Here is a 24,909-nt window from a genome sequence, read left to right on the forward strand (position 1 = left end):
TACCCACAGGTTTGCTTTTATTGCTTCCCAACACGGGTATTTGTTTGAACTAACTAGAAACTAGAAAGCTAGGCTATTTGTGTTTTGAGTCTCAAGTCTGAATTCTTTTGTACAATGCAGTTCAAAGTACAAAAAATTATGATTATTCCATGTTATCTTTATTACTTTTATCCTTACTTCATTTAATAGACAAGTATGAAGCATCTACTTACTGTACGCTAAGCATTGTGTTAAGTATTGGAGATATAATTGTGAGCAGAAACAGACATGGCCTATGCCTCCATGGAGTTCAAAGTTTACCCGGAGAGTTAGGCATTAATCATATAACACCCAAATAATTATAAAATCTACTATATGAAAAATGTTACATGTGAAACATTCTGCTAAAGCAAAGAGACCTGGTCTTTGGAAGGATGGGAGGAAGGCTTCCCAGGGAAGTCTCTGGAGCTGACTTTTGAAGGATGAATAAGAATAAACTTGGTGAAGGGGGAAGGAACGGGAAGAGAATGCTAGGAAAGGAAACATCATGTGCAAATGTCCTGAGGCAGAGTACATCCAAAGAACTGAGGGAGGCTGTATGTGTCTGGATCATAAGAAGTGAGGGGTGGAAGGCAGTGAAGGCAGATAAGGCTGGAGAGGAGTTGGCAGCATGGCCAGGTCATTCAAGGCCTTGTAGGTCATTCTCAGTAATTTTCATATTTGTTTTAAGGTTTTTAAACTGGGTGAAGTGACAAGATTAGTCGTGCATCTTTCTTTTTTTTCTTTTCTTTTGCAATACGTGGGCCTCTCACTGCTGTGGCCTCTCCCGCTGCAGAGCACAGGCTCTGGACGCGCAGGCTCAGTGGCCATGGCTCATGGGCCCAGCCGCTCCACGGCACGTGGGATCCTCCCGGACCAGGGCACGAACCTGCGTCCCCTGCATCGGCAGGCGGATTCTCAACCACTGCGCCACCAGGGAAGCCCAGTCGTGCATCTTTAAAACCTCATTCTGTACTCACTTAAGAGAATGGAATGGAGGTAGGCAAGGGTAGAGCCAGGGAACCTGTTACATTATTTCTGGGTTTTAGAGGTGAGAGCATGGTGGCAGAGATGGCTGGATTAAAGAGACACTTAGCACATAAAATCATCAGCCTTTGGAGATGTATTAGATGTGGGAAGTGGAGGTGAGGGAGGTGTCTAGAATAGCTTTCAGGCCTTGGTTTCAGCAACTGGACAAAAATTAGTGCCATTACGGGACAGGGGCTAATGAAGGCGGACCATGTTTGAGGAGAAAATGTCGAGTTTGGTTTGAGATGAGTATGCAGTGAACTAACTTCACATCATCTTTATTCTTTGCTCATAATATGATTCTCCTATTTTCATTTCTATGTGTTCATCTATTTTCTCATTTAACAAATCATTATTAAGCACCAACTATGGGACTCATAGTGGTGATACAGACAGTCTTTCAAGGAGCTTGTGGTCTAGGAGAAAGCTATGAAAATGGGTGATACTGTTAAGAGCTACGATAGGAAAAATATTATTACTTAGACATAGAAGAGTGCCCCACACCCAGAATCGGGGGTGAAGGTTGGAAATTACGGAAGATTTTCTGGAGGAAATGTCTCTGATGCAACGTGCAAGAAGGGAGCCTAAGGGAAAGGGTATTCCAGGCAAGGGAAGAGCATTGTGTAGACAGGAGACAAGAGTGCACAGAGAGTTAATGAGGTCAAAGCAGCTCAGCGCGGCCAAAGCCCACAGAAGCAGGAGCTAGTGGGCCAAGCTAGGATTTTGGATTTTATCCTGAGAGCAGAGTATTTTTAAGGCTCTTTTCTATTTTAGTCATTATTTGTTAAATTTCCAATTGTCTTCTCTTTCTCCTACATTCATGTACACACACACCCCTAAATTTCTATTATCCTTTTTTATTCCTAGATTAACACAATATCAAACATTCTGCAAAACTGAGAAGTCACATGAGATTTCTGACTGCATTTGGAAAACCAAGAGATCATGTTATAAGTCCCAGAGCTCATTAACCAGTTACTTCTGATTACTTTAAACCCACTAAAATCACTCTCGAACCATCCTAGGGAAATCTTTTTCTAATTGTACCAAAGCAACTGTTTCCAACTTGACAGCCAGTGTTCTTCAAGTCTTACTTTTATACTATCATTAAAGAGACGTTGTCCACGTGGCATGACAATTTTCAAAGAGAAAGAAATCCCCCCGCCCATAACATTCAAGACGCTTGTTCAACTTTTCATCTCCCAATGGCACAACAGAACTGCCTACACTATTCTCTTAGTCCCACTGAGGTCTGGTTCTTAGGTTTGCTTTGTTCCAACTGTCCCTCTGCTTTTTCCTCCTTAGTTCTCCTATCTTGAAAGCTCATTTTCCACTGATCATTCTCTTTTTTCAAACAATAATGCCAGGCTTTCTCACGCCCTACACCCCATCACAGAAAACTACTTGTGGTTTTTCAAGCACCCCATTCTGTTTCATGTCTTTATACTTTTTTTTTTTTTTTTTTTTTTTTTTTTTGCAGTACGCGGGCCTCTCACTGCTGGGGCCTCTCCCGTTGCGGAGCCCAGGCTCCGGACGTGCAGGCTCAGCGGCCATGGCTCACGGGTCCAGCCTCTCGGCGGCATGTGGGATCTTCCCGGACCGGGGCGCGAATCCGCGCCCCCTGCATCGGCAGGCGGACTCTCAACCACTGAGCCACCAGGGAAGCCCTCTTTATACTTTTATACATATGTTATTCTCTCTTTTTAGGATGTGCTTCTCCCTTACCTACCTGGACAACTGTCATCCTTCAAGACCCATCTCAAGCATTTTCTTCTTGTGACCCACCCTCATCTCTTACCAACCTCCTTCCAAATCTGGAGGATGGAGCACTCCCTCTTTTAAGCCACACCCAACATACTGTCTACAATTATTTAAAATGGTGTACTCTCAGAGGAATGGATAAAGAAGAATATTCCTCAGCCATAAAAAGAACAAAATAATGCCATTGGCGGCAACATGGATGGACCTAGAGATGATCATACTAAGTAAGTCAGACAGAGAAAGACAAGTATCATATGATATCACTCATATCATAAAATTAGGGGAACCTAATTTTAAAAATGATATGAATAACTTATCTACAAAACAGAAACAGACTCACGCATTTTGAAAACAAACTTATGGTTACCAAGGGGGAAACGGGGGTGGGGGAGGGATAAATCAGGAGCTTGGGATTAATATATACACACTACTATATATAAAACAGATAACCAACAAGGACCTACTGCATAGCACAGGGAACTCTCCTCAATATTCTGTAATAACCTATATAGGAAAAGAATCTGAAAAAGAATGAATATATGTGTAACTGCATCACTTTGCTGTACACCTGAAACTAACACAACATTGTAAATCAACTAGACTCCAACGAAATTGAAAGTAAAATAAAATGATCTATTTACTAGGTAAGGTCAAGGCTGTGTCTAATTTATCTTCATATCCCCTGTACCAAGACGGTGTCTGGCAAGAAGCAGGCATGAAATTAGTGACCGCTGAATGTATCAATATTTCAGTGAGTGAATACCAAAACATGTCAAAAAAGCTTCTCAAATATATGTGAGAGATGGCTGAATGCCGCCATCCCACATGCTATCATCTCTCATTTATTATATAGTTTAAAATACCTGTAAAGGTATGATTCTCAGTTCTAGTCCCTAAAGATCCTGATGGGTGCCCAGGTGCTTCAGATTTTGAGAACCCTCCTGAGAAACTTTGTTCTAAAGCCAGAACATTAGGAAACATAACCAGCATGAAAATGAGTAGGCAATCCTCCTCTTCCATTTACCTGTGTCCCTTTGAAGTAAAACAAACCCCAGGCACACAACATATATTTCATTGATTCTTCCACCCATCCATCCATCTAAAATTTTTGAGACCCTCCTACACTGTGCTAGGCACTCTCTCAAGCAGGTAAGAAGCAAAGTGAAAACCTGCACGTAAACCAGACTCTACTCCAGGAGGATTTAAAAACAAACAACCACTTGTGTAAGAAACTTCAAGATGAACAACACAGGCACAGTGAGGGTTTAAATTAAGAGTGGGAACACATCAGCTTTCATCTGTCTTTTTCTTTTCAGAAAACATGCTAGGTCCTGATCCCTGACTTAACATGAAATCTCGCTCAGTTCTTATTTCCCATGGAGGATTTAACTAGGATTTTGAGGCTGGGCTCTGAGTTTCACGTCTTCTTCAATAACCCTTTTAAACATTCACATAATGGGGCTTGTTTGACATCAATCCAACCTGTGGGGATCCAAAGTTTGGCTATTTCAGTAGTTTAATGGAGTTGCTTCCCGTGCATTATACGTTTTGATGCAGAGCATCTGTTCTTTGATTTTTCTTCTCTCCTTCGCCCTCTAGAAGCCCACAGGCTTTAACTGATTTTCTGTTGCTGAAATGTGCCCCCAGCTTGCATTCCCTGCAACTGCCATTTGGTTTATTTTTTTGTCAAAGTTGGCAACCTATTTTTTAAAAAATCTGTCACCCCTTTTCCTCCCTTCAGGCAAGTCATTTTTACTGAGGCTGTTGTTATATGGCTGGAACAGGGAGAGCCAGGAATTCCTGAAGCCTGGCTGGGATCAAGGCCAGGCTGACTTGATTTATCCTCCTTTTAAGAGGCTGTCTTTGCCTGGTTGTTTATAGTCTTTGGCATGGTTTTCTCTCCTACCACCGACCCTGCCATCCGGCCATGATTTCTTGTCAAATCAGAAGCTTCAGAGTTAATTCTTTATCACTTTCACAATTCCTCAAATACTCAATTACTTGGCTAACCTCCCTCCCCCAACCACACATGTAAAAAGTGACAAATTACTGTTCAGAGACTGACGGATGAGCCAGGAAGCCGGCTGCTAGGTTTTGTGGCTTTTCCTGGGGCAACTTGGTGAGCTGTTAGAGAAAGGGGAGCTGAAAGGTGAACTGAGTTTGTTTGTTTTCTTTTTAACTCAACAATCCCTCTTTTCAATAGGGCAAGGTGTAGACCAGCTTCCTTACCTGCTGGCTTAAGGTAGATGAGCCTTCAGGGGGCTCCAAGCACTGGGCTTTGGCGAAGCCACAAGACAGAAGAAGTCTGGGTCTCTGAATCACCACGCAGAAGGTGGTTCACCAACACACACACGAACGAGCGTTCAATTGTGTTAAGTCGCTGAGACGTGGGGATTGTCTGTTAGAGCAGTTTGCTTACCCTGACTAATATAAAAGGGATATGAACACTCACAGGACTGTCAGGGGAGAAGGGCACTACGCTTCCTTCCACGGGCCAAGGAATCAAAGACGCGCAGAGAGGGCTCTACCACAGCTGCATGTCCTTAGTAAGACAAGGGCTTTCATGGGAAACACTCACTGGTGGATCCTTTGCTGGCTGAAAGGGGCAGTGTAGCAGTCATTCTCCTCCAGGTCTGGCAGTGTCTCCTTGTCCAGCCTCATTGGCTTCTTAGGTAACCATCTCCGAAAACTGCTTATTTGTTTATCGATCCTGTGGTACATGAAAGGCAAGACCAAAGGGTACAGCACGTCAGCATTGCCCCCAAAACACGGGAGGGAAGTCTCCACAGAGCCGTAAATATGACCCACACACTGCAGGCACGCTCACTGCACTCACGAAACTCCCACTCAACAGACAGAAAGAAGAGAGCCGAGACTCAGTGTTCTTGGGATTTCACCAAGGGGCTTTGATATGACTGTCCATGATATCACAGCTGTGAGTCATATGTCTACACATGCCAGTGAATGACCAAGGAACAGAACAAGGCTGGAAGGCTCTGGAAAGGAAGTGGACAGTCCCTTAAGCAAAGCAGCTGAGACCTTAACTTTGTCCATCCTGCAGATTCCAGAAACTCATCGTGTGCTTGGAAAATCTCCCCATCTGAGGTCTGGGAAGAGCTGTAGCTATAGTTAGCTTTGAGCGAGGGGTGACAGTGCATCCCAGCGGATGGACCGTACACAGAGAGCCCAATGGCACGATTTGCTCCCTGCCCCTCACACCTTCCCCAAGCAGCCTCTCAGCAGATGGCATGCTGTTTAACTTTCACGTCTCTTTTCAAGCTGAGACGTGAAAGTTCTCAAGGTGCTGGGGCATCACGACACACGTGTGTCACTCTGGCCAGGGCAAACGATGATACCAAGCCAAGGGAAGTGACACTGTCTCCAAAGTGGTTTTCAAGCCATGGTTTCCCCCCCTGGCTACCTCCCTGTTCCCTCTGATTTCTGCTGATGAAAACATCTGGCTTCCAAGTGACCAGATTCTCACCCACTCACAGCCAACCATTAGAGGGAGCAAATACCACAGCAGACTTTTAAATGATTAAGCTACCTCAGGTACCTGTACCCCTGAAATGTTTTTTTCTCCAAGGGCACACATCAAATAGCATCTCTGTGAAGCAGACTGAACAGGTACCATTCGCGTTTTACACATCACGAAAGAGACCCACGGCCGGGGTGATTATCCAGCCAGTGAATAAAGCCAGAACCAGATTGCAGATTCTGCACTCTTGATTTTAAAGATCACCCCCATCAAAGCAGTTGATGATGGGAATCTTCACTTAGGGGCTATTCAAGGAACACATTTCGCTGGGGATGAAAATCTTTAAATGTCTTCTAAGTCCATTAACTGAAAACATATGGAATTTGGGTATGTTTTGTTTCTTTTCCCAATTAAAATCATTTACATGGCAATTTATCCTTTTCCGTGAAACTCTCAGCCGAAGGGATTATTTTTTATATAACCAATCAACTCCAAAATGAAAAATAACAGTAAACTTCTCTTCTCCCACCTTTTATCCTCAGCATTGTTCCAGCCTCACCACAACCCCCCACTCTGCCTGGTGGTGGCTGTCCTTTTTCCAGAGTCCCTGAAAGTTCAAACTGGAAAGAATCCTCCGGCTTCTTTAAGACCCTCATCTCCAAGAGGACCTGTCCCCACCAGATATACACAAAGAAGTAAAGACCCTACTCAGGGTCATGTACCCAGGAAAGAATAATAGATTAGAATGGCCCAAAGACTGAAGAAAGGGAAAAAGTTCCCATCTCCTTCATCCTTCAAGTCCACCCCATTTCCCCATCATCTCTTTAAAGACACTTAAAATACAGTGAGATGATAAGCTTCAGAGAGGTGATATGACACAGCGTTTGAGAACATGAACTCTGAGGCTGGAGTGCCCAGATTCAAGCCCTGGCTCTAATTATTAGCAGTGTGACCTTGGGCAAGTTACTTAACTTTGCCATGTCTCGATTTCCTTATCTGTAAAATGGGCATGGTAATGATGCTCAATTCATAGGGTCGTGATGATTAACTGATCAATACGTATACAATGTCTCCAGAACGGCGTCTGGTGCATAGTGAACACTGGCTATTATCACTATCTTTTCTTTTTCCCCAAAGACAAGAATTTGAGCAACAGTTTGCCTCTTAACATTTTTGTCCTTCTGCCTTTCAATTCAAAAGGTTAATTATACTTCACCAGCATCTATCACTCGTCCAAGTTCAATGATACAGTCCTTAAATTAGACTTCCTAGGTTAAGCTGGTTGCCTTCCCTGTGGCTCTTGGCTTTATTTCATCTGATTGCCTTAAAAGTTGTTCACGAAAGAAGACTTTGGCCCAGAGGTTTTCCGTAATAGAGCTTTCACCTCCCACCTCTCTCCAGTCGGCAGCACTAATCGGATTACACTTTGCAAAATTCGCATTCTCACAGAATCCGGGCTCTGCGTGCAATGACTATGAATTAAATCCAGATGGGCACAGTGCTCAGTGTGGATAAAAACAAAGCCGTAAAAATTCAGGCATAAATACTCCATGGGAACGAAATGGTAGCTTTCAGCAACCAGCTTGTGGCACCATAATTTAAGTGAAATGTGGAGATGGTGGAGAGAGGGAACAGAGTATGAAAGTGATTAGTTCATTGAAAAATGGTGGGGGGGGGGAAGGAAGCGAGGGGAGGCTGCTTGGCATGGTGGAAAGGAGCTGGGATCTGTCCTTGGAATGCCTAAATCTGTTGCTTATCAGCTGTGTGACCTCCCACAAATCACTCACTTTTCTGAGCTTTATTTTTCAAGGGTTTTTAAATGGGGTCATTACGATCATCATCATCTTACTGACCTCACAGCGTTGCTAGGAGGTTTAGAAAAGAGGACGTGCATGAAACGCTTTGGAGAAGCTGCTAGGCAGAGAGCAGCGTTATTAATAACTCCTTGAGGACCATGCAGGCTAATGTAAAAGGGATGGAAAGGAGAGGAAGTGGGCTTTTGAAACACTATGGTAGAAGAAAGATATTCAAAAGCTATCTTAAAAACAAACTCCCTGAGACACTACCTGGGGGTGGAGGGTGTGAACCGGTCTTCATCGGGGCAGCCTGAGAAGAAACAGGAAGACAAAGCATGGGCTGTCTCGGTCCCACCACACATGCCAGTCCAGGCTGTGTGCTCACAATGGACAGAAAAAATGTTCAGACGTGACCAGCGGTTTGTGTCCTCTTCTGGTTGGCAGAAAGGCCCCCCAAAGATTTCTGTACCCTAATCCCGGAACCTGTAAATATGTTGTGTGACATGCAAAGGGACTTTGCAGGTGTAAGGTGATGGGCCTTAAATTAAGGAGAGCACCCTGGATTACTCAGGGGGACCCATTTAATCACGAAGCCATTTAATAGCAGAGAACTTTCTCTGGCTGGGGACAGGAGAGATGAGGCAAAAGGGAGGTCAGAGAGATTCAAAGCATGAGAAGGATTCAACCGGCCACAGCTGGCTTTGAAGATGAAGCGGGGCAGGAGCCAGGGAGTGTAGGCAGCCTCTAGAAGCTGAGAAAGACCTTTGGTTAACAGCCAGTCGGGAAACGGAGACCCCAGTGCTACGACTGCATGGCCCTGAACTGTGCCAGCCACCTGGCTGAGCCCGGAAGCCAATCCTTCCCCAGCGCCTGCAAAGAAGAGCCCGGCTGGCTGACGCCATGATTTCAGCCTGTGAGACCCCAAGCAGAGAAACCAGTTGAAACCTTCCCCAGCCCAGACTTGTGACTTGAAGAACTGAGATAATAAATTCGTGTTGTTCTATGCCACTAAGTGCGGGAATGTATTGTAACAGCAATGGGAGACTAACACACCTCTCCAGTCTTGGGCCCATCTTCCCTTGAGACCTGACCTTGGCCAGCCAGGCCCCCATGGGCTGAGACTGACGTTCTACACGTTGCCCCTACCTCCCAGGTAGGTGGCTCGGGGAACAAGGGGTCTGTCCCTCCGTGGCAGGATGACGAATGGTCACTCTTCCACAAACCCACTCCTGTCCCCAAACTGTGCCACTCAGACATCAGTGAGGATCCCCTTTCACCTTGCAAAGGAAAGACACATAGTGCAAAAGCCACCAGGTTGGAAAGCATGAGACTTAAGCTGGATGCCTGGGACAAGCCTTTTATCCCTTTTATCCTCACGGGGCCTTAGTATCCTCATCTCTAAGATGAAAAATCAGATGCTTTCTCAATACATGGTGGTGACTTCAGCAATAATATCTTGGCTCTACCATTTTAAACAAACTTGAGTTAATAAAGAGTTTTCCTTTAGGGATGTCTCTGGCGGTCCAGTGGTTAAAACTCTGCGCTTCCACTGCAGGGGGTGTGGGTTCGATCCCTGGCTGGGGAACGAAGATCCTGCATGCTGGGGTCAAAAAAAGAGCTTTCCTTTTCAAGAGGCACAGTGGATAACCTTTCATATAGAATGACGACTCTGGAGTCAGCTGGAAGTGGATTCACATCCTCATTGCCCAGAACGAAAATGGTGAGTGCCATGCTGGGGAAGGGACTAAACTCCTCTGAGCTAATATACCCATCACCTAAGGAAGTGGTAAGGATAATGCATAAGTGTTCGCACAATGCCTTGGATGGACAAAATCCTCAATTAAGTAGTGGTTTCTAGGATGAAGAAAATGATGATGGCAATGAACTTTTATTAACCGGGTTCTCAACGGACGTTCAAGAGCTATGATTCTCCCTTGTATATTGAGGTCTATGCTTCCATGTCTCACAAACATCCCTAAACGGTCAATCCTGAAATTTACTTAGGCCTGTAAAAGTCAAGAAACCAACTAACCAGGAAGCACCCCATCTGTCTCTTCAACATAGGAGTGGGGCTGATACTTAGTAAAATCTCCTCTGATGGGGAAAAGAGGGAACATCAGCTCAATGATGGACCACTGACTTTGGTTGGATACACTGCCACTCTGTTCCATTTCTGCCACTTACTGAGCAAAAGCTGCCTCACACACGGCACAGGCACCTCAATAAAGATGGATCAACCACTTGGGCATCTGTGCCCTTGACCTGTCAAGGTAATATCTAGACTAAAAGGTGAGTTACTTTCTTAAGAAAGTTGCTCTGGTGGTAAGTTCGGGGTCCTGGACCAAATGCCGGCTCATGACAGGTGAGGTTCTGCAGAGCTGGAAAGAGCTGCTGGCACGGCACAAGCACAGATAAATGGGCACAGACCTGCCGCTTCTTCCAGGCTGTGCCTTTCCAGGGTGTGCCTTGGAAATGTGCCTCGGGAAGGTCCTTGTTAAAACAACTTGACCTCAGTTGTAAAGGTCAAGTTACCTCAGTTGTAAAGGGGAGACAATCTTACCCACCTTCAGGAGCGGTGATGATTACAGAAAAGGCCACATGCAAAGGACTTCACCCCTAACAGGCTAACCTGTCTGCAGGCTTTTATAAATCACTGGCTGTGCACAGAGTCCCAACCTGGATGCTGAGGGTGTACCCTGAAGAAGCAGAAAACAAGGGCCTTTCCCTGGAGCCACTAACGACCCAGGAGGGAGTTTGTACTAATGACAACTTAATTAGGCTGAATTAGATGAAACAGGCTACTTCAGAGACACCTGCTTTTCCCCAGACCAGAACATTATAATAATAGCATTAGGTTTCGAACAGTTAGATTACATTTTCAGAGATCATATGCCCAGAGAGCACCTAGAGATGAGTGTTTTTTTTTTTTTTTTAATTTAATGGAGGCACCATACACAGGCTTATGTTGCAGGAAACGAAGCCCTCCTGGATGGATAACAGAAAACAGGAGGCTTGTATTTCTTTTTCCTCTTCTCAGAGCCAAGTACCCTGTATTTGCAGCCTCTCCTTGGATAGTTAGGGATCTTGGGAAGCTACTGCCATTCTTTTAGGTCACGAGGCTGCTAACTGGGGCACAGCTTAGAAGAGTCCAAAGGGTTTGGAACATTTACGTATGTTAATTTGTTTAAGACGAGGATGGAAACATCCAAGCCATTTTGTCATGTTGCCTGTATACTCATCGGATAAGATTACGATGGCACTGAGTGTATAATGCAGTAGGGACCAGCATTCATTCTGCCAAGCATCGCAAAGGAGAACATCAGGCAGGATGTGCATGGGGGCGTGGAGGCAAAAAGAATGAGTAGTAATGAGACTGCAGCTACAAGCCACCCACAGTCAAAGATTTATTACTTTGTAAGCATATCTTCTGCAGATTATATTTGTACGATTTGGTGAAGGCAAAAAAATAATGATAGTAAGGCAGAAGAACGATGATAAATTTCCTTTCCTGACTGGATAGGTAATTTGTAATACCTGTAAGTCTGCCCAAAGGTAAGTGTTGAAGCAGCCTTTAATAGACCAAGTATGTGAATGAAAAGAGCATTTACTCCAGAAATACATATCTGAATTACATGAGTGTGCTTTATGATGTCAGGTGACCTTTCATAAATAAAGATATTTGTGAAATGACGCTCTATTTTTCTGCCTGCTCAGAAACTTCACAATTTCTAATTCATTTCTCTTATCCTGAAAGGAGATAGGTTTGTTTCAAGGGTGCTTTCACAGATTAATGAAGTGAAATATCATTTGTAAGAATGAAACTAAAAGCTCAATTAAATATCCATACGTAGCATGACATGAGAACTTTAGAATACTGGAAGTCAATATTTCACTACTGCTGTACAACTAGGATACCAAGTTATAGATGTGCCCTTCAATTTGTAATGTCATCCCTGGCTACAAAGAGACACACACTCTTCGTCATCTAAATCAGGCTGTTCTGAGGTGAAGTGAAGAGTTAAAGTAGATACAAAATTTTCTGACAAACTGCACTTAAAAATTTGCACCAGACACTGGGCTTCAATAAGTTATACCACCAAACTGATGTCCCAGATTTAATCCTCTGTGGTAAGCAGTAAAGCTTAAGAGGTCATTCTGAATCAGTGTGTCATAAAACCATAGTTCGGACTTTTTTCCCCTTTATTTTGACCCAGAGTCTTCCGGTGCCTCCTAAGGCCTAGATTTTTCTACAGTTGTAATGTGTGCACTTAAGTAGTATCAACATTTTTTTTTAACATCTTTATTGGAGTATAATTGCTTTACAATGGTGTGTTAGTTTCTGCTTTAAAACAAAGTGAATCAGCTATGCAGATACATATATCCCCATATCCCCTCCCTCTTGCATCTCCCTCCCACCCCTCTAGGTGGTCACAAAACAGAGCTGATCTCCCTGTGCTATGCGGCTGCTTCCCACCAGCTATCCATTCTACGTTTGGTAGTGTATATATGTCCATGCCTCTCTCTCACTTCGTCCCAGCTTACCCTTCCCCCTCCCCATGTCCTCAAGTCCATTCTCTACTAAGGAAGCAGCATTAACTTTTTCAGGCCAAACATTAGTATTTAGTAAGCTGTTCTTCCAGTTCCAGAAACAAGGATTTCCCCAGCTCTTATTCACTCCCAGCCTCCCTTCTATACACGTGGAGTACATATGACGAGTCACGTGGTCACAGCCTCCTCTGCTTTCCTCCTCTTGCTCCTGTCCTAAATCCCATCCCCTCTTTCTCTCTTCTCGTCACAAAACTTATCGAGGTAGTAGTGACCCCTCACTGCCTCTGATTCATCAGGACCCTGTCCATTCTCCATCAGCTGTAATTTGGTTTCTACTAGCCTCTACTCTGTAGTCATCATTCTCAAAATGTACTAGTTCCAGACCAGCAACACCAGCACCCCTTGGGATCTTGATACAAGTGCAAATTCTTGAGCCTCACCTGTGGGGATGGGCCCAGCAACATGAGTATTAAAAAGCCCTGCAGGTGATCCTGACACACGCTAAAGTTTGAGAACCACCACTCCATGGAGACTGCTAGCACGGTGGTTACCATGGTGACCAAAAATCAATTCTCATCTCTCATCCTTCATCAGTAGCTGAAGAACACCCCTTCCTATGGGAACTCATACGTGGTGCCTTTGGCACTGCCTCCCCTTAGTTCTCCTCCTACTTCTTAAATTGTTCCTTTTCATCCTCCCCCATCTCTTCCTGTCTCCTTAAAGCAGACTTTCTGAGCAACTGCTACTGGCCCTCTTCTCTTCACTCCCTGCATCGTTTCCTGGGAAATTCCATCTACTCCCCTGGCTCAGGTCATGACCTCTATGGCTCTGTCTCCCAAACTGGGTTCTCTAGCTTTACCTCTAGCTTCAACTGCTGTGCCATCAGTTTCAAAAGCCTTCAGGACACCAACACCTCAAAGACCTACTGTGAGTCAATGTAGAATTATTAAAACAAAATTCACCACCTTCCTTACCACACCTGTATCTCACTGAATTTCTACTCTTCTTTTGCCTCCCGACCCCTTAATATGGAAACCTCTTTCTATCTGCCACCATCTCTTGTTTTCCAAATACCTGCTAAGTCCTTTTGCCTATAATTTCACAATCTTTCTCATATATTTTGCTGTTTACTTTGTAGACTATCTTTTGGCTATTCAGGGGGAACTACAATCTGAATGTTTTAGAGTGAAAGCTAAAGACAGAGAGATTATGACTTATTTTAAGGAAGCACTTTCTAAGTCAGGTGTTCACAGATGGGTTCAGGAATACGCTGTCTCCAGAGACGTTCAAACACAGGCTGCCTGATGATATAGCAGAGGTTCAAGTAGCCGATGAGTGGTTAGACTTGATGACATTTGATATCCCTCCAACCCCGAGATTATATGGGTCCTTTTATCACCATTTTCTTTCAAGCCCTCACCTCTTCAGTCCCCAGTCTATGTCTGACACTTCAGGCAGTCCTGGTTTTTCTATACTTTTCTTTGTGGTCTCCTTTTCCCCCAGGCAAATTCTCACACCTGTGTATGGAGAGTCATTCATTCATTTGCCCCACCTACTACATGCTAGGTGCTGGAAACAAAGAATTGGATGAGCCATCCTTGCCTTCATACACCTTCCAGGTGGAGAGCTGGTCATCTATATCACAGATTACAGCACAGGCCCAGTAATCTGTGTTTTAATAAGCCCTCCAGGTGATTCTGATGCTGGCTAAAGTTTGAAAACCACTGAAATAGGCTAAAGTGTGCACCAAGTTTTTGTAGAAGGTCATTATATGAAAAGGGATTCGTCTCATTGTGGTGAATCCAAATGCCATGGCAACTGCCTGATGAAAGAAGGATTGCTAATAAGGATGCCGCTCAGGGAAATTTTTGGAAACCACATCTTAGTTTCTTTGAAAGCCCATTCTCATGTCATACTTCGTTGAGTGCACGTGTATTTGAGTAACTCACTAAAATATATCAACTACTCTTCTACTTACCCTTCTGCATAGCACATTAACAGAGTGAATAGGAATCTTAAATCTCACCGAACTGAACTCTAAGATTTTCAGACAAATGCAATGGTATCCAAGTTTACCTATCAGCTCAGCTCAGGGTGAATGGTTACAAAAGACCAATTAAAAGCTTGAAATTAGAATGCCAATGATCACCACAGAGTCAAATTAAAGGACATCACTGACGCCTCCCCTTCATCCCTGGCTTCTCAAAAAACAAGGAGAGACAAGCTTAGGAAGGATTCATAGCACAGTAAAGGCAATCTTCATCCAGTAGTATTTTCTGGGAAGAGGGGTAAAAAGAGGGTAGGAGGGCTTCTGAATAAGGTCATACATCTGCCTACTTTATTAACAAACTATTACTAACATAGGCGGACCCCACCCAGAGGGCCAAGAAACCATCTGCTTTTGGACAGGGTGATTGTCTGCACTTAGATTTCAAGTTACTTATAGCAGAGGGAGGAGTCTGTGTGGGGAAAAGAGTAACATTCAGACCAAAGATGCTTTCTAAACAGCGGACCTTTTCTGGTAATTTATCTAATAGAATGGGGAGAGAAAAAACCCCAAACCCAGCCTCGATAGACTTGCAGATAAATGCTGTCCTCCCAAGTGTGAAATCACAGGGAAGACTCGAAGAGGAACATTTCCATCTTTGCTTTTTTTTTCCCCTAGGCTATTTCCCTAACCTGAAATAGCGATTTTTGGCACAGCAGCCGGCTTTCCCGTGTGACAAAGGTTCATCTTCCCCAGCTTGTATTCCTCGTCACTGTTGGAGCACACAGGCCAACAGCTAAAACAAACGCCATCATGACAGAGCATGCTACTAACCTGCTCATGAACTTGTACCGGCGGGGCAGGTAATAGATTTTTCTCCTGGAAGAACAGCAAAAATGAAGCCAGTCGAGAAGAAAACCCATCGTCAGTTACAGTTTGAACTAGCAAGGAAGGAAAGGAGATTGAAGATAGAAGCCTGTAAGAGGTGAAGAAGAAAAAACTAAAAAGAGATTAACAGTGAGAAATGTAGTGGGAACGGAGGGCATGCATTTTTTGAGTCATGAAATCATATGAAATCGTCTCCATTGATATCGCCCCCTCTCCGTGTTACCATCATTGTTTATGGCTGCTCTTCGCCTACAGAACCTGTGCAGAGCAATAATTTGGAGCAATTGGTATTTGTAGGAATTCGGCTGAGGTCAGCTCTTTTTTCAGGAGGCCGAGATGGACTGCCAGCCTGCTGGCAACATACATAATTTAGTGGGCACAGGGTTACATTAACTAATATTTATATAGCGCTTTAAGTTTAGAGAATGCTTCTCTCATCTGATACAGGCAAGGGTAATATAAAACTACATATTTATATTTGACAATCAGTATGGGAAAGACACTAACAAATAGGAACCAACATCCTGCTATGAATAACCACACTAGAACATACTGCCTAACCCGTGGCCCTCATACAGGTGAATTCAAGAGATACACCAAGGAATCCTGGGAAAAAATCTTTTTAAAAATCAGACTTATTAAGGATCTGTTGGACTTCTATATACCTGCATTTTAAAAAGCATTACAAATGTAAATTCTGGGTGTAGTGTGAATGGAGAGCACATGTATCAGATGCTTTGTTAAAATGCAGTCTCCCTTTCTATAGTTTGGGCTTCAACCAATGGGGTGGTAATGAAATGAACACGGTTTGTATGAATTCTGAACCGTTCCTGAGATATCTCACTTAGAGAGAATGGGAAGTTTATACACCAAAATTTATTTTGCATATCTGTGAAAACATAAAAACATATCCCATGTTGTTAACAGGCAAATTATAGAGACAAGAGAAAGATCAGTGGCTGCCAGGGGTTTGGGTTGGGGGGAGAAGGGCTGAATAGACAGAGTAAAGGGGATTTTTAAGGGCAGTGAAACTATTCTGCGTGATACTATAATAGGGGGTACCTGACACTATGCATTTGTCAAAACCCATAGCACTGTACAAGGCAAGAAGTGAACCCTAAAGTGAACTATGGACTTTAGATAGTAATAATGTACCAATGTTGGTCCATCAATTTTAACAAATATACCACACTAATCCAAGATATTAATAATAAGGAAACTGTAAGTAGGGTGAGAGGGGGTATATGCGAACACTCTGTACTACCTATTTAATTGTCTGTAAACCTAAAACTGTTTTAAAACCAGTCTATTTAAAAAACCCATATCCATGGACATACAGGTATTTAGCAGAAGCAGGCTTTATTGACAACTTCCCACAAGAAACCTATTACTCGACTTCCTTTTAAACATTGGAGAAATAAAAATCCTAGGAGACTAAACCTGGGATTCAGAAGTACAGTCTACAGAAAATAATAAATAAAGATTCTTGGAGGCATTTAAATAGTCAGCTAAATTGACATTTGAACATTTTGTTGAACTGACATGGCAGGACAACTCCTGCTTTGGAAATACATATGTCTCCATAGACAAAGAGACAAATAAGCTAGAGTTATCTGTCTAAAACGCCGGACAAAATGAAACCATGAATTTTAAATGCACCAAGTTGCATCAAGTGAAGCTATGCTTACGTAAACTCACATCAATATTAATAAGGCCAATTAGTGGCCACACACTCACAGTATTTCCTCCTAAAATATTGCCCTGTAGGAATTCCTACGTTTAAGATTATTATTCATAGCTATCATGGTTTTCATTTTATTGCCTGGATCACAGTCTCTGAATACTGCATAAGAAAAGTATTAATGCTGCTTGCAGGCAGCATTTTTCTGCTATGTAATGAGCACACAGAGGTATTATCTGTGATACAGCCAGGCGCTTCAGAGATGAAATGCTTCCAGGTACTAAGGGAATTTGCTTTGTACCACACTGCTCATGTTTCTACAATCTGCTCAGGCTCTGTGCTTGAGAAGTGCGTTCTGGCAAAAGGTTTTATGAGGTTGCTACTGGGGAGGGGGGTATCAGTTTCACTAGGTTTGACTATTGTAAAACTACTACTACTATCAAAAGGTAGACTTTTTAGCTCTGTTGGCTAAGATGTTGGTCTGATATAAGACTGTATCTAAAGCATAGATTTATTTTTTGTCCTTATGTGTGATATAGTATTGATTCACATCGATAAATAACTGAAAAGTTTAGAACTATGTTTGTCTCAATTCTTTCGGGAATTTTGCCTTAAGGAAAATAGATGCTAGAAATCCAGCCTCTATTTTGAATTGGTATTAGGACATAAAGACCAGTAAACAAAGAAAATAAGGTGCACCAAGGAGATATATTACAGGCCTATGAATGGAAGTTGCCCTTCTCTAAATGTGTTCTAGCTCCTCTTCGTTTCTAAGAATGTAGATGGTTCTTTGTGTCGATAACTTTCCACAGCCCATTAAGAGGTATATTTTAGAATTGGCAGTTTGTGTAATATCTGCCCACTGACTTGGTCTTTATGGGCAAATTGTGAACTAAAAGTATTTAATTCTTTAGTCCCTTTGGAACTGTCCTTGGTACTACACCCCTCCACCTCCTTTAAGAGATTCCATTATTTCCACATATCTTGGCATTTATAATTTGAGGTTTAATACTTTATTTCCTTTCCATCTAGCCAATGATCACTTTTTCTTAATCTATAGGGAAAATAAGAATACTCACTGTAAGATGGAGGAAAATTAATCCCTTTAAATAACTGAGAAATCCATGCAAAGTGTTTTCTATTCCCCTAGGAATAAATATCAATGCTTGTGTTTGTGCAGTATTTATGACCTGATTTTTTAAAATTTAAAAGTAGGTTATTTAAAGAAATAAGATTAAAAAAAATAAATAAGATCACATTTTCCTGAAATTTCTTGAACTTGTTTCAATAGAAGTAGATTTGAATTTTTTTCTGGAAGGGACCAGTCAGTAAGGACCTGCACCACTGATCCTGGGGTCTGGCCATTCAAAGAAGCAGTACACAGGGTTTCTAAAAATGGCACTTTGGAAATGAAAACGCCACTTGGAAAATATTTCTTTCTCACAGGCAGGTGAACTACGTGCCCTTCTAAGGACTGAATTAGCCAGACATTTTCACAAAAAGCCATGAAGTCATTATTAGCCATGAAGTACTTATTGCATTTCCTAAACATTTAAAGGATTTTCTTAGAGTGTTCCAGTCCGCATTTCAGTTTTATTTGTTTTGAGAGAGGAGTAAATTAGTAGCAGAGAGAATGGGGGGGGGGCGGGGCGGGGATACTTTTACACCTACCTGAAAGGCATTCTTACATTCATTTGTTCTGCATATCTTCCGAGCACTTCCCATGGGGCATGCAACTTCACAAAGATAATGTCACTATTTATTAGAGAGGACTGAAACAGAAAAAAGAAACTAAATTGAAAAGTATATCCAAGTCTCCTATGGTTTCAATTGAGTTGGAACTTAGAACACATGAACTTGTACAGAGTTTAAGATGGGGGGCATTCTTCAGCGACAAGCTGGCTCCTTATGTGTGCATATATCCACTCAACCAATACACCACTGTGTGGCAGGCACTAGAGAACCAGTTTAGGAACAAAAGAGATATGCATGGCATTTACATTCTGCAAAAACACACACAAAAGAAGACAGGCAAAAACAAGTTAAAGAGAGAGGGACAGATTCAGAGCTACGAGTATTCTGAAGACAACAAAGTCTTAGGAGGAAGAGTTGGGGTGGGGTACCCATTTCTTTGGGCAAAGGGTCAAGGAAAGTCCTCTCTGAGGAGGGGAGGAGGGGACATGTGAGCTGAGATATAGAGAAGGAGCCAGCTGGATAAAGAGCATGGGATGAATGTTCTGGGTGCCAAGGCCCTAGGTTGGGAAATAGCTTGGTATGTCCTATGGTCGAGGGACAGGGAGGCGAGTAGAGGGTCTGGGGTGGATTAATCATGGAGACTGGAGTGAGCAGAGGGTGGAAAGGTGGGCAGGAACATGTAGTGCTTCACAGGCCACAACAAGACGGTTAAACTTTATTCTAGGGCCACGGGGAAGTCATTTTGATTTAGACGTTCTAAGATCACTGTGGCTACTGCGTGGAGGATAAACAACAAGGGAGAGTTACAGCGAAAGCAGAGAGAAAGAGAGAGGCTCTCAATCATCCAGGCAAAAGCAATAGTTGGTGGTGGTGGAGATAAAGGGACCTAAGAGATGTGAGTCTTAAATCCGGGTCGGTATCAGCAAGGGTTTTTCAAAGTTACTGTGTTCTTTGGCCCCAAACCTTTGCCTCCTCTGGGGCTTCTTATCAACACAGAACTTAGACAAGCAAGTAAAACTAGAGCTTCATACTCTGTTAACCCCCCAACACATTTTGGTCTATGCCTCTGGCCAAGGGGACATCTCCAATTAGGAGATTTCCTTCAGAAGTCATTTCCCAGGGGGAGGGCTGAGTTGTGGAAGGATGTAGAAGAAAGATGAGAAACAGTAAGTCGGAGCAGTTTACAATTAGCAAAACGGCCAATTATTTATCCATAACCTTCTCACACACAGTCGTTCTGAACTGTATACTATTTAAATTTTTACAGTTTAGAGTATCAATTTAAAATTTTGTAGTTTAAGATATGTTAGGCCTTTGTGGCTGAACTCTCCCTATAATAGTATTTATAAACAAGCCAATATTTCTACACAGCTGACAGAAAAAGCTCAACTTTATGCTTTAGCTGGGGTGCTTTTGCACTACAGGGAATTGTTTTTATATTGCAAATGAAATGCAATTGTAATTCATCTCTTGTATTTTCATTCAGGGTCTTCTGGCTAGGCTTATAAATAGTGTACTTAATTCATAAGAACTCCTCAAGATATTATGAAAATCAAGCTGGTGTCAACTACAATGTTCTCAGGGACTTTGGTGATGCTGAATTTCCCATGGGGAGGAGGGCCAAGGCCCAAATCCACAATGGTGGTGGTGGGGTACCCTTTGATATTGGTTAGGAAAATCAAACTTTCTGGCAGTTCAGGCTGAAATAAGGTTTTATCTTTCAGCTTAGGATAAGCAGACCCCTGTCTCTAAGCCCCTTGAGAACAAGGAAAGTTTCTGTTATTCATGGGTGAATCCTCTGGGCCTAGCACAGTGCCTGCTATAGACTGTACACTCAACCAATATTTGTCTAGTGAAATGTGAATAGTTAGTCCTGGCCCAAGTGAAAGCTGGGAGTCCTATGAAGCCAGAAGTGAAGAAGATTAAGTCACTCTTGGAGCCCACATAGCCGATTACCGCAAGTAAGGTGCCCACGCAGGGAACAAACACGCCAACAACCACTGAAGAAGCAATGACTAGGGCTGTGTCTCTTTGCACAAACTGGTTTTCTGTTTAGTAATCTATTACCTCCCTGCACTGGGTGCTTAGAGCCAGGTAGCCAGGGGTAGTGTGAATGAGCTCATGGGTGGCAATGTCCATACAGGAATATATAGAAACATAGCACACACACTCTCCATTGTGCCCCATTCATGTCTGTGGATGCGCTGATGCCTTGATCTGAGATGTTCTCAAAGCTTATCAGCTGAGCATTCTTGTGCTTTGGAAAAGATTGCCACTTGCTTTTCCATATATAATATAGTTTTCTAAGTTAAAAAGCAGAAGAAAGATTATTTTTCCTTAAAATGGGTCTTTTGGGGGCTTCCCTGGTGGCGCAGTGGTTGAGAGTCCGCCTGCCGATGCAGGGGACATGGGTTCGTGCCCCGGTCCGGGAAGATCCCACATGCCGCGGTGCGGCTGGGCCCGTGAGCCGTGACCGCTGAGCCTGCACGTCCGGAGCCTGTGCTCCACAACCGGAGAGGCCACAACAGTGAGAGGCCCGCGTACCGCAAAAAAAAAACCCCCAAAAAACAATGGGCCTTTTTGTTTATACTAAAGATACACTTCAGAGTCTGGGAAGGTTTTGTAGCTTCCCCACTTGGGAGGTTTCATGGTAATACCGGGAATACTTTAAATTCTCCTAGCTTTCCGACAAGGTTCTCACTTCCTGCTATTTCTTCTCTCATATTCCCATGAGAGAACGAGTAAAATTGTACAAAATAAAGAAGATGGGAATGTGACTGATTTACAGAATCAATCAAACCTTGATTTAGATAGAGGATAATCTTAGAATATACTCTCTTCGTGGAATTACTGTGATTGCTAGTTTTACAGAAAATATACAATCTATTGCAAGGATAATCATTTTGTAGATCTCCCATGAATGTATGAAAATATTAAAGAGAATACAGTACTATATTCCATTTAGGGCACGTTTTACGTGCCATACTTCTGTGTGTTGGAAAAGCCAAGTTCATTATGTGAACACATACGGAGTCAACTAAACTTCTAATGTGGGATCTCAACCATTTTCTGCATAAAAGAGCAACTGCTTTGATTAATTCAGCATGATAAAAATAACTTCATTTTCCTATTATTTCAATTATAACAATAATTATAAAACCAGCACTCTATTTTTTAGTGCTTTATAATTTTAGAAGCACTTTTGCACATTACCTCATCTTATTCTCAAACTTGTAAGAGAGGCTTTACTTCAATTTCTTAAAGAAGTCAAGTAAGTCACCCACAGCCAAACTGAAAGTTTATCCCAGGCAAAGCTGAGTCCACAGCCACATCCCCTGACTCCCTTGTCAATTTTATCTGATAAACTCTGAGGTTTAAATAAATCCATGGCTTTTATGTGCATTGAAGACACAATCTCTGAATTCTTTATCAGTTTATACAAACTAATCTGAAAAGAATTTCGTATTTCAGAAAACAAAGCAACAAAAACAAAGACGGAAAATTAAGCTATGTTTAAGATTATCTTGATAACCTTGAGAAAAATGTTAATTGAATTCCCATTAATGATGATGAGTGTCTATTCGTGTGTGTGTGTGTGTGTGTGTGTGTGCATGCTTGCACACCTGTGTCTATGTGTATGGGACTTATTACTTATACTCTGTTTTTAAGGAGAAACTGAACTTCAGCCCAGACAAATAAATGTGAAACAGATGATTGCTAATTATATGACTCATATATCACTCTTTTCTCCAGTGCTTAAATAGGTTTTCCCTTGTTATTAAGTATTCCTTTCCACATAAATCCAAGTGTACAAGTGCCAAAATGAAGAGAAATAAAAATGAATTTTTTGAAACATAGAGTTGTTTCATTAATATACTGCAATACAAATCCCTTAGGTTAGAACACTGGGGAGAAGAAAAATGACCATTTAGAGGAGTCTGGAAAATCTCCTTAGAAGAATGATTGGAGAAATTAAGAAGTAGCATGGAAAACACCTGGAGTAGAAATAGGTAAGTTTCACAGAAAACATTCCTTCTTTCTTGTTCATTCAACAAGAACACGTTGAACACCTTCTATGTACTAGATGCTGGGAATGCGAAGATATATAAATCATGGTCCTTGACCTGAAGGTTAGATAAGGCAACAGTAAGGAAAAGAATAAATAGCACGCCATTATCTAACGCAAGCAACCCACCTCTCAGAGACATGTAGATGCACACATCTCTCCATCTCATGACCCCCAAAACCATGGCTGGAAGAGGGTCTGGGAGCAGGGGCATGGAGGTACATCATGAACTCAGTTTAGGAAATGCTGAGTAAGTTTGTGATGGTCACGAGAAGATGTCCTGTGTGTAGATAAATGAGTCTGGAGCTCAGGGGAGCAGTCTGGGCCAGAGATACAAAGTAAGTGTGGCCAGGACATAGACAATATTTAAATCCATGGGATTGGATGAGGTCAGTCTGGGAGAGAGTACAGGTACAGAGCCACGTGGCTAGCTGGACCAGGCGTTAGTTAGGGATGCAGACTCTGAGAGGTTTGACTGCCCATATTCATATTCCTACGTCTACCTCTTACCAGCTCTGCGATCCTGGACAAGCTATTTAACCTCTCTGTGCCTCAGTCCATTCATCTGTAAAATGGGAAATGATCGCAATAGCTATCTATTGAGTTGTATTAAATGGCATAATACAGGTGGGGTACTCACAGCACATCCAAAACATGTTAGTCATCATCATCTCTAAGAAGGGCCACACCACATTGGCAGTGGCGGGAAGAACACAGCTAGTTACCTAGTTACAACCTGTGAATGCGACAGATAAGGAGCTAATACCTGCAAAGGATTTTCCAGTCTTTGACCACAAGGCTAAACCAGAGGAAACCCTGAGAGTCAAGCCCCCAATTCCTATCTCCTGTCCTTCCACAGTCCCCTACATGTTCCTCCAAGGACATTCATTCATTCATTCAATCAACAGACATTCATTAAATGATGACTATATACCAGGTACTCTGCTAGGTGCTTGGATATATTACAGTAGCCCAAATTTACAGTCTGAAGCAGGAGGCAGACATTGAACAACAAATAAACATATGATTTAAAATTATGAAAGGTGGTAAAAAGGACAAGAATTAGAGTGCTGTGGGCCAGTAGAAGCAGGGTACTTGCTTTAGATCAGCTATTTGATCCCTGCCGCCATAACATCTAACCTCAGATCCAAAAGCTGAGAAGATGTCAGCTATGGGAGAAGCCAAGTGAAAAGCATTCCAAGGAGAAGGAACAGCAAGTACGAAGACCCAGAGATGGGAGATGACACCAGGAACTGAAAAGGCTCAGGTGACTGGATACAGTAAAGTGTGAGGCAGGGAGAATACCTGATAATAGGGCTGAAGAGGAGAGCTGCGGACACACACTGCCAGGCCAGGTTCAGTGCTGTAAGGAATTTGGATTTTATTCCTAAGGTCAATGGGAAGTTACCAATGGATTAAAGACAGAGGGGCGACGGCATCACTTGTTTCAGAAAGTACACTCTGAATGTCCTGTGGGGAATGTCCCAGGGGGAGCACAGGGCTGAAAAATTCACTAGAAAAGTTATTCCAGGAGGCCAGGTGAGACAAGATGGTGGCTGGAACCAGAAGGTAAATGCGGCAAGGAAGGGAGAAACAGACAGACTTGAGATCTACCTGAAGGTAGATTTGAAAGGACTTGGGATTGATCAAATGAGGAGAGTGAGAAAAGAATCAGGCGTCTTAGAAGCATGTGCAGGTTGTTTTGTCTGGGAAACTGGGATGGTTAATACCACGCACTGATGTAGACGAGAGTCAGGGAGAAGATGGCTGTTTACTCTGGGATGTGCATGTTTGAGGTACCTGGGCGATAGGTACACAGAAGTTTGAAGCAGGCAAGTGGATATGGGAGTCTGGCTCTCAGAGGGTGGGACTTATTGAGAATTGCAGGCATGTAGCTGACATTTAAAAGCATAGAACTTGATGGGGTCACCTAAGGAAAGAGTACAGGGAAGGACTGAGCCC

The 24,909-nt window shown here is 42.8% G+C and overlaps 1 protein-coding gene across 1 annotated transcript in view; it reads right to left on the bottom strand.

Moving 5' to 3' along the window:
* ANO4 (anoctamin 4) overlaps positions 1-24,909 on the bottom strand; it is a 354,975-nt gene that overhangs the window by 139,846 nt on the left and 190,220 nt on the right. Inside the window, exons 5-7 of the mRNA XM_065888413.1 lie at positions 18,858-18,958; positions 15,452-15,496; positions 5,387-5,518 (exon numbers count right to left, since the gene is read on the bottom strand). Of these exons, the coding sequence (XP_065744485.1) occupies positions 5,387-5,518; positions 15,452-15,496; positions 18,858-18,958 (278 nt within the window). The remainder of the gene's footprint in view (positions 1-5,386; positions 5,519-15,451; positions 15,497-18,857; positions 18,959-24,909) is intronic.

The sequence above is a fragment of the Phocoena phocoena genome, chromosome 11 (assembly GCF_963924675.1).
Source record: "Phocoena phocoena chromosome 11, mPhoPho1.1, whole genome shotgun sequence".
Classification (NCBI taxonomy): domain Eukaryota; kingdom Metazoa; phylum Chordata; class Mammalia; order Artiodactyla; family Phocoenidae; genus Phocoena; species Phocoena phocoena.